The 13902-nt window shown below is 35.8% G+C and overlaps 1 protein-coding gene and 1 long non-coding RNA gene across 2 annotated transcripts; one reads left to right on the plus strand and one right to left on the minus strand.

Annotated features, from left to right (window-relative positions):
* Positions 1–2481: 2481 nt before the first annotated feature.
* On the minus strand, positions 2482–7869 carry prdm8b (PR domain containing 8b). Its single transcript, XM_083526675.1, has 4 exons — positions 7653–7869; positions 5393–5617; positions 4726–4957; positions 2482–4324 (listed from the first exon to the last, which is right to left on the minus strand). The coding sequence occupies exons 2-4, from the start codon at positions 5609–5611 to the stop codon at positions 3090–3092; spliced, it is 1686 nt and encodes a 561-aa protein (XP_083382801.1). The 5' UTR covers positions 5612–5617; positions 7653–7869; the 3' UTR covers positions 2482–3089.
* A 781-nt stretch (positions 7870–8650) lies between these two features.
* LOC310718110 lies at positions 8651–12674 on the plus strand. Its single transcript, XR_014531047.1, has 3 exons — positions 8651–9059; positions 10042–10076; positions 11309–12674. It is a non-coding gene; the product is annotated as an uncharacterized lncRNA (long non-coding RNA).
* Positions 12675–13902: the final 1228 nt, after the last annotated feature.

Here is a 13902-nt window from a genome sequence, read left to right on the forward strand (position 1 = left end):
ATGATTATCTGATAAAGGTTAATGTTTACATAATTGCTATTGCTGTTCTGTAATTCCAAGACATTTGTTACTGCACTCGGATTATATACTGTATTTCAGTGTATATCATTTATGTTTATCCAAATCCATCAATTATGACCGAAAAGAAAGTTGGTTATAAATTCTGGAAAATTCTGAGTAATGTTATTTTGGTTCCATTTTTATATATAAGAGAAAAGGCAAATGAATTGTGCTATATATTGGATTGCTTATAACTAAGACTTTGGATGGTCTGGAAAAGTATGAATAAAAAGTATAAATACATCCATATAAATAATATGAACACATAAGTATTCTATTAAAAAAATGTGTTTATTGTCTATTTAGACATCCTAAGTGGGCAGGCTCAAACATTTGCTCAACTCTGGTGTGATACTGTCGTGAAAAAGGCTTCTTAAGTGTGAAACTGCAATGAGCAATAAGCAGATTTATCCATAACCCATCATTTTAACAAAAATTCCAAATGTACAGGTTTTGTTACTGATCACACTTACCCAATACAGTAAAAAAATTTCTTGGATGAACAGTAACTATGGGCGGTAACAATGTTAACAATGAAAACCTAACACATATTTAATCCTATGGTATTAAACAAGATTATTTTTTAAATAGTATTTGTTTACTCTTTCTTTAAGCAATGGCACTACTATTTATTAATCAGGAGTTAAATTAGCCATCATGTTTTACCATTTTAAAGTTATTATACGTATGATGAACTATTTGATATGCAGAAGTTGGTCAACTAAGCAAAATGGTGTGTCATTTAAATGATGGTTTTTAATCAGGCATTGCAATATAATATAGTTAATGATAAAAAATGTACTGAGAATAATATAGTGGAGTATAGTCCGTTTTTATTGAATTTTTATTGATGTATTGATTGTAGTAGAGGCAGAATTTTGATCCACTTCTGTGTATAGTATAGAGTAAAGGAAAAACGATTAAAGTGCGTTTCTTACAATGAAAGCTTGGTGTCCCTGTTGAGCTATTTTCAGAGCGATTACACCACCAGCAGCCCCCACACGAGCACTCCACTCCACTCCACCCCACCACATCCCACCCCATCCTCCCATAATAGGCTATAGGCTAAATAAGGATTTGCATTTCCTCCTGAAAGGGACATACGAAAGTAATAAAACGCAAAGAAAACAATCATATGGTAGTAGTTATTGATTATTACGACAATTGTAAATTATAGTTGCCCCTTGCCTGTGGCTATTCCACAGCTGAGGTTATAACCCCCCCTTTTCCGTAGACACCCATGATATAGGGTCTTCATTGTAGATGGAGGTAAATGATGCTCGTTAGAACACTTGTGACTCTTTTCCCATCACTATAACCATTAATGACAAAGGTAAAGCCAGCTGATCACTGAAATCACTTGTGCTCATGAGCAAAAAGCACAATTTTATTTTATTATTAATTATTTTTTTTAAAGTGTTCAACAAATCGATCAATCAATCAATCAATCAATCAATCAATCAATCAATCAATCAATCAGTCAATCAATCAATCAATCAACCTAATGATAATAATAATAATAATAATAATAATAATAATAATAATTATTATTATTATTATTATTATTATTATTATTATTATTATTATTATTTTATTATTATTATTATTATTATTATTATTATTATTATTATTATTATTATTATATGTGGGGTTTTAATTTTTTTTCTTGCTGTTGTTGCGACTACCACTAATACTGATAATAATAATAATAATAATAATAATAATAATAATAATAATAATAATAATAAGATAATGAATAATTATATGAACCGTTAAAAATAAAATATAATAATTGAAACATTTATTACGAATTCAATTGGCAAACCAGATGAAATAGACTTTTAAGTAGTAATACTGAGACAACACTTACAAGACAGTGATTATTGTTATTAATAATAATAATAATAATAATAATAGTAGTAATAATAATAATAATAATAATAATACGATATTACGTAAATGATGAATTATTATTATTATTATTATTATTATTATTATTATTATTATTATTATTATTATTATACTGCTATATTTGTTGGCTCATTAATTAAAATCTAATATTGGTCTGATATTTGTACATGAATTCCTTTTAAAAGCGGCTCTAAATTCGCACGCGCGCTGTTCGGGGATTTACACTGCGTTGGGTGCGAGAACAGTCTCGCGCGAGCCTCGTTTTCTGCGTTGTGACCCTGTGCCACGCAGTCAAGAGTAAGTGCAGCATGTAGCTCTGCTGGCACTGTGAGTGTGTTATAAGCATTGCATGAATTTTAAAAGAAAAAGGTCAAACGGCGAAGTAAAAACAAAGATATATGTAAATAAATCACTTCTTAAACATGCAACGTAATGTAATGTTTGCCAGTGGAAAAAGCTTAAACTCGGCTTCTAATATTTATTGTAAAGGAATAAATAAGAAGGTAAACATGAAAATAAAGCTATTTTATTGTCAAAGCATTCAACATGGTTAGATAAACTATCAAATAGTGAATTTCAGCAAAAAGGATGAGACACATAATCTATTCCTCACAGACACAGATTTGTACACCTTTGTTGTATTCAAACAAATATTTACACTGTTGTAAATAGACTGTATCTTAAACAGATAACTCTCATTTACATGCATTCTTAAATATAGTTCACCATCATATTCCGAATGATTTTAATTAGGCCTATAGACATGAAAAGCAATTTTTCTTCTTGCAACGGAACTACTTTTCAATTCATTTCTATACATTATACAATACATTGATATATACAGAATACAAATTACATGTACTATTCCCCCCACACACAAATAATAAGTGCTTCATATGATAGATTTTTTTTTTTTTTCAAATAGATTTTTAAACATTTTTGGGTTTTAAGTTTTTTTTTGCATACACAAAAGCATGACATGTTGAAAGATACAATCCAAACAGAAATGTCCTTATGAATGTAAGATCTCCAATTTGACAAGATTGACAGTACTCCCCTTCCAAAAGGAAAAAAAAAAGAATAATAATGTTGTTTAAAAAGTGTAGTGCCCCAAAAAGTCAGTTATGAGAGGTCATGTGACGTGAGAGGTGATGCCTCTCTCTGAACGATTCATTGCAAATGGGGCACTTGAGCTTTTCTTCACGTCGCCTCTTGACCAGTGGCTCCATGGAATATTCCTTTTTGTGGTGCGAACGCATGTGGTACACCAGGTCAGAGGTCATGCGGAAAGAGGCATTACACTTTGCGCACCAGTTCTGTGCTGGCAGGCATAGAGAGGTGAAAGACGGGGGCAAAAGTGTGAGGGCGGATGGCATTTGCAGCTGGATGGCGCTTGATGATTTAGGCCAGAAAGTTGTTGCGTAGAGAAATGGGTTCTGCTTTGACATGCCACCTGGTACAGGACAATTGGTGCCCAGTTCAGAACCTTGCAGCTTGGCTCCCAGATGATCTGCCTGGTAGAGTCTACTGGAACTGACGGTGTCACCTACAGGAGGGTGGCAGTCTACACCAGGCATCAGTTTAGGCGTCATGATGAGTGGTGAAAGCTGCGAGAAAGAACGTGACGGCTGGCTGAAGGCACTCTTGCGCTCTGAGCCTCCGGAATCCTGGGATACTGAAGTGAAAGCACTCGCTACAGCTGAGCTCTCGATCCGTGACTGAGGCGGCTGTGTCTCGCTCAGCACTTGCCTAATGCTAGGATGCTTTTCATTGCCAGGCCTCACTGCCTCGGTCTTATTTTCTGAGTTGAAACCACCGTTTTTGGCACTATGCTTTAAGCCCTGTGGTAACTTTTTGACTTCAGTAAAAGCGCTGCGTTTTGTTTCTGGGCCCTCAGAGGGTGAGAATGGTCGCCTATTATCCTCCAGGCCATACGCGCCACGGTACTGCTGGGCCGAATTAGCCAGTTCTTCCTTAGACTTTGGGGTTGAGCCCATGACCCGGCTATGGTCCTCTAGTTCAGAAAATTTGCGCTTTCCTGAGCTTTCACTCAGAATCTCTGCCTCCTTGTCAGTGGCAGGACTTGTCCTGTTGTTCTCCAAGTCTCTGGCAAGATTGTGGAAGTCTGTTGATGGCTTTCCTTCCTGGGGGCTAGAGAAACCTTCGGAACGGCGCAATTTGGGGCTTGAACTGGAAGTGGGTATGCTGGCTGGTTCTCTAGTGTCCTTAGCATCGTCTTCACCACCAGACATCATTTGCAGTCTCTTGGTGCATCGGAATCTCAGGTGAGCCAGGAGGGGGAACTCAAACTGGAAGCGCTGACTGCAGTCAGGACACAGATACGGTGGCGATCCTGTGCAAAAAACAATCAAAACAGAACAAAACAAAACGAAAACAAATTAATCAATTATTTAAAATTTGTGCGTACAAATATTTATTAAGTAAGAGCAGAGAGTAATTTGCTGTGGTAAGGTTAACAAATTACTATCTGAATGGTATCCAGGGGACTGTATTATACTGTTTATTGTTTAAAAAGAAAAATCATTGGTAACATTGGTGTTATGGTAAAAACTTTTTTCCAATTACGTGTATGTTTTATAAAGCATTTTGCTGAAGAGTAATGAAGATCCATTTATGCAAATGCATTCATTCTATGCATTACCATATGCATATATTCACAGATTTAAAAATGTTTTTCCTGTTGTGCAAAAAATAAACAAAGTCAGAACTTTAACCTATTCCCTTGAACTTTACCTTTGCTTTTGACATTGTTTCTGCTGGAGCCGAGTAACAGTAGCTCGATCAGGTCCTTCCCATACCACACCAAAAGTTCTTCATCCTTCTCAATTCTTCTTAGTGACCTATAGAAAAGCTGTCCATTCTTCACGTAGGCCTCCAGGTTCTGTTCATCCCTGTCTCTTGCAGATTGGACCAACCTCAACCACATTAGACCTTCTGCAGAACTTCCTGCCGCTGATGTGTCCACCTATCATCACATGCAAATGATTTAGCATATATATATATATATATATATATATATATATATATATATATATATATATATATATATATATATATATATATTTATAAACATAGCGCATCATCAGATGTCTTACCAAACTAAAGAAACAGGGATTGTAAGAATTGACACTGCAAATTAAAATGCAACAAGCATTTTGTAGAAACAATATAGCAAATTAGCTCATTACATGAAAACCTAATATCTTTTAATCATGGTGTTAAACTCTAAATACTTTACATATGTATTAATGTTCGTTGTGGACTTCTTATATGTGTTATTAATAGCTGCCTGTCAAACAGATTTTCAAATGATATTAGAGCTCATATGTGACCTCAAGTCTGCTCGAGTGCGACTCAAAACCATCACGTGAATGTTGCAGCCATGAAGCATGACTCGTACCCTGAAGATGTACGGCGCCGTCCTCTTGTCTGTGGATTTCAGGGCGATGAAGGCGATGCTGTCGTACAGGGAAGTGTGACTGAGCACGCACGGCCCGAAGATAGCGTTTTCAGGGATGTCGCAAGTGGTGTACACACTCGTGAAAATGTCCGTTAAACACTGCTGCATGGCCTTCGCGTCTCCATCCCACGCCAACTTCTGCGAGCTGGACTCCTCCATCACGAGCTTCGAACCGAAACACAGGGCAGGATGAGCCGACACGTGAACAAAACAACACGCAAAATACGGTCTGTTTATCTATAAAGGCTATGCAAAAAAAAAAAAAAGGCTGACTATACGTTACTTTATAACTGTATTATATAATAAATAACAGTCAGATTATTATACATAAATAAGTTTAAGACACGTGGCAATGGATTTAGCAGCAACGTAAATATATAATCCTAATATAATTCAGTTTTATTTTGTATAGCGTTTCGAACAGCGATATTATTATTATTATTATTATTATTATTATTATTATTATTATTATTATTATTATTGCTTTCCTTTAAAATAAAATGTTTTATTAAATTGTATTAAATATTAGTAAAACATCAACAATGAATCGTTATTATTATTATTATTATTATTATTATTATTATTATTATTATTATTATTATTATTATTATTATTTTATGTATTCAAATGCATTTATTCTATGTATCCCAGGTACATCAGCAGTCTACATGTCCCCAGTGGCATCAGGCTATTTTGCACGTTTTTCCTGCCACTAACACGGAGGGAAATTAGCGGCGTTTAGAGTCGCAGGAGCATGTCGAATGGATTTCAAGTGCGCTGTCAAAGTCGCTGATTTCGTGTGCAGAAGGCTTTAGTGCTATTCTACACCGACCTAACGTATGTGCGTTCATTAACATAATCCACCACTTTCATGCAAAGACTTTCATTAAACCATTTAATGAAAGGAAGGGTTTTTTTTCTGAACCCCAAATCCAAATTTACGAAGGATTCGTTTTTTTAATTAAATTTTATTTATTTTTTTATTTTTTTGTATAGTTTATAAGAAAATTCCTTTTAAGTTGCATTAAAAGGATGAAGACATTTGTATCGAGAATAACTACTGTTTTCATGGACTGTTCAAATATTTATTACTTTTAGAAGCATATGGATTTTTTTGCAGGAAATTGAGTGAGCCTGGTAGTTTCTTTCAAATTAAACTTCTGGTAGAGCTGAAATAAAAATGTTTATAGTATTGATAACCTACATTATAATAATACAAACACACACACACACACACACACACACACACACACACACACACATTCTTCTCTCTCTCTCTCTCTCTCTCTCTCTCTCTCTCTCTCTCTCTCTTCATATATATATATATATATATATATATATATATATATATATATATATATATATATATATATATATATATATATATATATATATATATATATAGTTTTATAACTAACTGATATTTATTTTCCAATGTACCCATAACCCACTCTTTCCGTTTTTGCTTTTCTGTTTGTACACTCTGTAGACACTCTGTAGAGTCCAGACGACCATCCAAAAGCGCATTAACATGCCGAAAACGTACGACGAAGCCCAAAGTGAACATCCGACTATCCGACTTCACCCGACAGTTGTGTAAACCAGGGTGCGGTTCCTATTATTTGTATTATTTGTAATTTACTTATCTATAGATAATGCTTTAAAAAGTTTGAATTTGCACTAAGGATAGTATCTAGAGTTTTATATGTGCATGTCTGTTCTTTTGTTATTCAGTAGTTTAAGTATTGAGGTCTTTTGTAGCTGTTCGGGTCGGTCGGGCAAAGCCACACAAAGAGCCCGTTGAATATGCATCTCTTCTCTAAACCCCACAACAGAGCCTGGGCATTTCCAAAAACACAGCCCATGAACCCCCTGACCTCCGACTTCACGGTGAAATTTATAACCCTTTCTTATTGTTCCGATTTACGACGGCGCAATGACGACCAAATTCGTTTGCATCGTTCAGTGAATGTAAATATATTGTAAGTCAGTGCGTCATCTCTGCACTAAACATCTGCCTAAAACATCTTTCTGTCAAACACACACTCTTCATCTAACTTCAAGCAGATCAAATGCAATGGCCACATCTATAAGTTCCTACTTGGACGTTCATTCAGCACTGAGAGGGTTCTGCTGTGCGCGCTGCCGAAAGGATGCTTTGGCATTGAAGGCTGCTCAGAATTCAGCTCGTCATACTCACCGATTCGCAAAAGATGGAAAGAAAAAAAAGAAGCAAAATAATCCACAAGGCTTGCAAGAACGGGGTGGGAATCGTTTGCGTCGCCGAGCCGTGAAGTCCGCGCGCTCAGTACATTTCCCCGCTTCGGTTTAAGGTGAGAGTGCCGGCGGGCGCGAGCGCAGATGGAGCCGTGGAGCAGCGACTGACTGACACACACACTCCTCACACACACACTTTTTGTTTGCTGGCGCATAATCTGCCCAATGAGGCGTGTCACTCTCCGTCTCCTCCCTTTAACTCTTTACTAGCCGAGGCCAAGATTCAGGCACTTTGCTTTAGAATAGGCATATAACAACAAACAAAAGCAACAAAATGTCTTGAAATGCTGAAAATGGGCAAAATGATGAAATAGGAAAGTGGCACAAATGTATTACAAATGTCAGCTAAAGCAATAATGCAATAATGACAATGTTTGGTTTATGTACTACGATTATTATTATTTTTATATCATTATTATTAATATTATAAAGTATAATATCAGTAGATTAAGTAGTATCAGAAAAACAAAAAAAGGTCTTTTTGTGCTTCACTTCCTGTCTCTGAAACCTTAAAGGAACCTTAAAATATATCTTTATATTTCAAATAACCCTAGCATCACTAAAAAAAAATAATAAATCGAACTGCATACTAAATTTACTACTAATAGTAGATCAGCTACTTCTACTAGGAGGACTATTAGGAATAGCCTCATCCCTCATGAGATTAAAGTTCAAAACAAGACAGTAAAAATACAACTTGCACACTAGGCATCACCTCTTATCATAGTTGCATGAGTAGTTTTACATATTTTTGTTACTATATACAACTATCACGTCTTTTCTTCAGTATCAGAACATTACACTGCTTGGATCACATATGGTCACATGCCATGGCTAAAGTATATTATGGTTAAACATATGGGTCACTGAGTAGTGAGTTTTGTTCGTTATCACCCATCAGCCATGTGCAAAACGTGCTTTCTCTTTGGGTATCCCGGGCGCGCGCGCTCGCTTCTCTGCGTTGACTGCGAGAACGCGCGCGCGCAGTGGTGCGCGCTGTCCGTCGCGCGCGCTGAGGAGGAAAGTCCTGACCTCAGCCCAGAGTCCGTAGGAATTTAAAAAGAATAAAAGTAAGAGGCGCTTCTTACATTTTTGACGTCGTTGCACCGAACCAGGCTCGAACCCTGAGCACTCGTGACTTTTAACACGAGCTGAACGCTGTCCGGGTTCTGGGTCCGACCCGCACGCGCAGGGATCCCAGCGCCTCTGATTGGAGTGAGCATGAAGATCCAGGTTAATGATCGGTTTCTTGCATGAACCTGGTAAATGCTAGGAGTTACAGTATATGGGTGAGGATTGGGCTCTCGGGTAATACAGTAAGTGAGATAAGGTAAGTGCTGTATGGTAAAGAAGCTGTACTACTTCTACACAGAGATCTCGCACTAACACACCATTTATTCTCTATATATAAAGACTAGTTATGCAAATACATAAAGCGAATAAAAATGATATATCTCTTGCATCATCAACCTGAATAGTGTTTAATTGAAAGAAAAGACTTCTAACTGAAAGGGACTGTAACGCATACTACATGCACGCAACTTTTTGTTAGAAAGTATGTGATCAATGCTAATTAATCGTATTAATGTGTGTATGCGTAAAGTCAGGTGAAGCTTAGGCTTATATGGTTTTGAAAAAAAAGTCTCAGAAGACAACTCAGGTAACCAAACAATATGCCAATATTAATTAGTTGTGAATTTTTGAAATCTAATGTCAAGAATGAGACATATAAATAAGCATTTTAATTTTTTGTCTTTGTAATTTTCTATAAAAGTTGTTGTTTGACTCTTGTGAAATGTTTATTGTTATTTATTTATCTCAAATTCTTTCTGTGTCTCCACTTGTTTCTTCTGTGGTCTCTGGTTTCCTCCAATTTTCCCAAAACATGCTGGGCTACTCTAAAATGTAGTGTGTGTGTGTGTGTGTGTGTGTGTGTGTGTGTGTGTGTGTGTGTGTGTGTGTGTGTGTGTGTGTGTGTGTGTCTGTGGTGTACTCCTACTTCACACCCAGTGTGCCTGGGACCCTTTTGCTGAAAATGATTTCACATCTGATTGTCTATTTCAAACCAATAATATCTTTTGGACAATAGTAAAACATAAATAAGTAAATAAATAAACACTTTCTGTTGTTTAAACTTTTAATTCCCAATTTAGGAGATCTTCATGGTAAATTATATTATAATCAGTTGCACTGTTAACTGTGCATTAAAATGGAACTGAGGATAAATCTCCTACAGGTAATCGAAATTAGTTACTTACTTCATAACATGTTTTTTTTCTTTATCTTTTTTTCTTTTTTATCTCTATCTTCAGGCGGGGGAATCACATGCCTGTCCAGTGTAAGCAAAGTAAGGCTTTTAAACTGATTTAAGATTTTATTCTTTTAGATATTGATGTTTTTACTGAAAGGGTTTGCTTTAAGTCTGTAATTATTTATGCATTCAGAGCTATAAATCCTGCCCCGTTCCTCTGTCGCTAGTATGGCATAATAAGGATCATTTTCCCATACAAAGATCTGAATTAATGCCACAATCAGTAGCCATCTGCTTCAGCAGTTTATGGTCACGGGCTGAATGCACACCGAAGCTCCCCTCATCTCACCAGCATAACCTACCATGTTAATACCAGGTTGATATTGGACATATGTTATCTTTTGCTTTGTATTCCAAAATTGGAAATATAAGATACTGGCAGATTAAGAGCACATTCATTATGTGTTATAGACAATGCTGGCTAGTAGTCTACAAAAGCAATTTGAAAGTAGGTGGACTTTAAAATTATTACTAAATGTATATTCATTAGATTCTGCAGTTAATAAACCCAAGTTTTTTATATCCTGGTTTGCTTTGACTTTTAATAAGAGCTCTCCAATGAGATCTAGGATAACAGCATTCTTCCATATTTTAGATGTTTGTTCAGTTAAAGAAGATAAATACTCTTCCACTGGGGAAATCTTTAAAGTGTATAGCTGTGAATATTTCTGTTTGTTATTAGGTGTTATTTGTCTTCTTTTTTATTGAGTGTTGCAAATTTTTTAATTTTTTAATTAATAACCAGTGACCGAGAGACATCAGCAGATTTGTGGTATCTTGAGCTGTGAGAATTTCTGCTGGATGATTAATGATAAAATTATTTAGTTAATTTCAGGACTCATCTGTTAAGGTGGATGAGCAACAATCCACATGATCTGCTTACTTTTTTTTCTATTCATTAGAAGCAAATCAATGGAATAATAATAATAATAATAATAATAATAATAATAATAATAATAATAATAATAATAATAATAATAATAATAATAATAGTAATAATAATAATAATAATAACATGAATAATAACAAATAATAATAATAATAATAATAATAATAATAATAATAATAATAACATGAATAATAACACAAATAATAATAATAATAATAATAATAATAATAATAATAATAATAATAACATGAATAATAACACAAATAATAATAATAATAATAATAATAATTATTATTATTATTATTATAAAAACATTACAATACATTATTACTATCACTATTCTTCAATTTATTTATTTTTATTGCTATTATTGTTGCAGGTGGTGGTGGTGGAGGTGGAGGTGGTTGAGTAGACCATTCCTGCCTCACAGCTCCAGATTCCCTGACTTAAATCTAAGTTCAAGTTACTGTATGTGCAAAGTTTTATATGTTTAGATGATATCCACTGTCTCCTGGACCCACTGCGACCCTGAACAGATTACAGCAGAACAAACAAAAAAGTATATTAATATGAATACCACCAATAACACTAATATTACTCATCATAATCCTTATCATCAACATCCTGATCATTTTTTTTACAATGATATTGTTATTATTGCAAGATTTTGAAGCTTCCGTTTTATTCGTTAACCTGTTTGACTTTTTGTGGTGAATCATCTAACGTATTACTTGTGAATTCAAAATATTCGCTCTGTTCTAACATATTGTTCGCTTTTGATTTTCAGCCACACAAAAGTCTCCAGTACTGGTATTAATTCTTTCTTAGTTATCAAGTTGAGTCACTTCAGCAATAGACTCCTCCTGTAAAATCTACACTAACTACAGAGGGACATTAGCAATGTTGCAGCTTTTATGACCGGGAAATTTGTCAGTTACTTATTCTGCAGTCGTAATAAAGGAATGGGAAGAAAAACGTTTAAGTCAGCATGTGGGGAAAGTCAACACAACAAAAAATTGTCTGCTTGTCTGCTTACTTACAGACTTCACCATATTTCTGCCTATAATGGATGGTAATGTGACAAATGTCCTTTTGCACAATTTAATTAAACATTTTCATGCCAACAAGCTCTTGCTCTATTTGTATAATTGAAATATGAACATCTTTAATTGTAGATCATTTGCAGCTTTTTCTTATTTCTGACATAAATTTGTGGACTCTCAGTCTCAGCATATACATTTATTAATTAATAAATAAGAATGGCAAGGGAACATGTGATAAATAATTTGTGCCATGCATTTTTTGGGGGGTTTGGGAGAAATGTAAGAGAATAATGTTTTATTATTGATGTTAGTTGCTGAACTACACAAATATATTTAAAACCTTAAATAATTTCATTTGACAAGTTAGTAATAAGCCCCACAGCTCCAGCGTTTCCGGTGTGATGAGGGCATCTGTATGGAGTTTCACATGTTCTTTCCATTTGCAGGTCATTGCAGGTTTCCTCAGGGTTGTGTATTTTTCTCCCACCTCCCAAATGACTATGTTTAACTGCTCCTTAGTGTGAATGTGTGTGCATGGAGATGTGTGGTGGACTGTTGGCTCATGAAAGTGTATTCGCCTCTCACTCCCTATATTCCTCTGATACATTCTTGATCTAAAGCAACTCTGTTCAGGATGAAGTGATATTGAAGAAGAACGAATGAATCTGGTAAATGATGCTCTCACTCTGTGATATAGATACATTAAAAGACTGTTGCATTGTGACAGTACATGTGTGTAACTACAGAATTGTGTGTGTTCTTCTGTTGATTTATAATGATTGGCATGAAGAAATAAGGAGAAGTTCAATGAGACATTGAAGGGTTTTCATGAATCATGCATTAAAGTGAAATGAGAAACAACACATGAGAGAAAAGTCCATTTTAGTGACGGCCTTCCATGCTTTTTCCAATGGAGGGCAGAAGAGGAAAGGGAAGGAGGCCCTGACAGCAGTGAAGAAGTTCCAAGTGTAGCATGTGTCTCTTAAGAGGAGGGTAAAGAGGCCATTCTCTCTCTCTCTCTCTCTCTCTCTCTCTCTCTCTCTCTCTCTCTCTCTCTCTCTCTCTCTCTCTCTCACACACACACACACACACACACACACACACACACACACACACACACACACACACACACACACATACACACACACACACACACACACACACACACACACACACACACACACACACACACAGACTCCTTCTTTACCTTATATTCTCACATCGCACACTGTCCCCCTGTCACTACCCCAGGTCACCAAGTGCTGTTTCTTATACAATGCACCTTAAATGAACTCTCTCGGACAGATTCACATTAAATGCTTCATCTGGATGGCAACAAAAGGGGGGAAAATAAATTAATAAAAAAACACTTTTATACCGGATCCAGCGATTATACAAATGGTGGAAACAGCCAAAAATATTCTGTTATGGCATATGGCACTTCAGCTGCCATATGTGCCAGTTTTCACAAAATTTGGCACCATGGCACATGATGGTCAGTTGTAACTGCCAAAAACACAGCGAGGGCTGTGCACAGAGAGTGAGAGAGAGAGAGAGAGAGAGAGAGAGAGAGAGAGAGAGAGAGAGAGAGAGAGAGAGAGAGAGAGAAAGAGAGAGAGAGAGAGAGAGAGAGAGAAAGAGAGAGAGAGAGAGAGAGAGAGAGAGAGAGAGAGAGAGAGAGAGAGAGAGAGAGAGAGAGAGAGAGAGAAAGCTAAATGCTTCAGTGCTTCAGACAAGAGCACCAATGTCCCTGTGCAATTCCCACTGTATAATCAGGAGTAAATTATCAAATGATGGAACAAAGATTTTGGCTCCTTTAGGAACGAAGCTCCCTTTGGGTTTTTTGTGGGCTTCAACCATCTTTTTCTCCTTTTTCATCTGCCTGCTTGGTGCTGCAGGAACCTTGGTTCTCAGTCCACCTGGCTGTAAA

This window comes from Silurus aristotelis (assembly GCF_946808225.1).
Source record: "Silurus aristotelis genome assembly, chromosome: 23".
Lineage (NCBI taxonomy): Eukaryota > Metazoa > Chordata > Actinopteri > Siluriformes > Siluridae > Silurus > Silurus aristotelis.

Excerpts from the sequence above, each read along its gene's own strand:
- prdm8b (XM_083526675.1), bottom strand. The coding sequence starts at position 5,611 with ATGGAGGAGTCCAGCTCGCAGAAGTTGGCGTGGGATGGAGACGCGAAG. Across the intron at positions 4,958-5,392 it reads CGGCGCCGTACATCTTCAGG|GTGGACACATCAGCGGCAGG; the intron begins GTACGAGTCATG and ends ATGTGATGATAG. Across the intron at positions 4,325-4,725 it reads AAACAATGTCAAAAGCAAAG|GATCGCCACCGTATCTGTGT; the intron begins GTAAAGTTCAAG and ends TTTTTTGCACAG.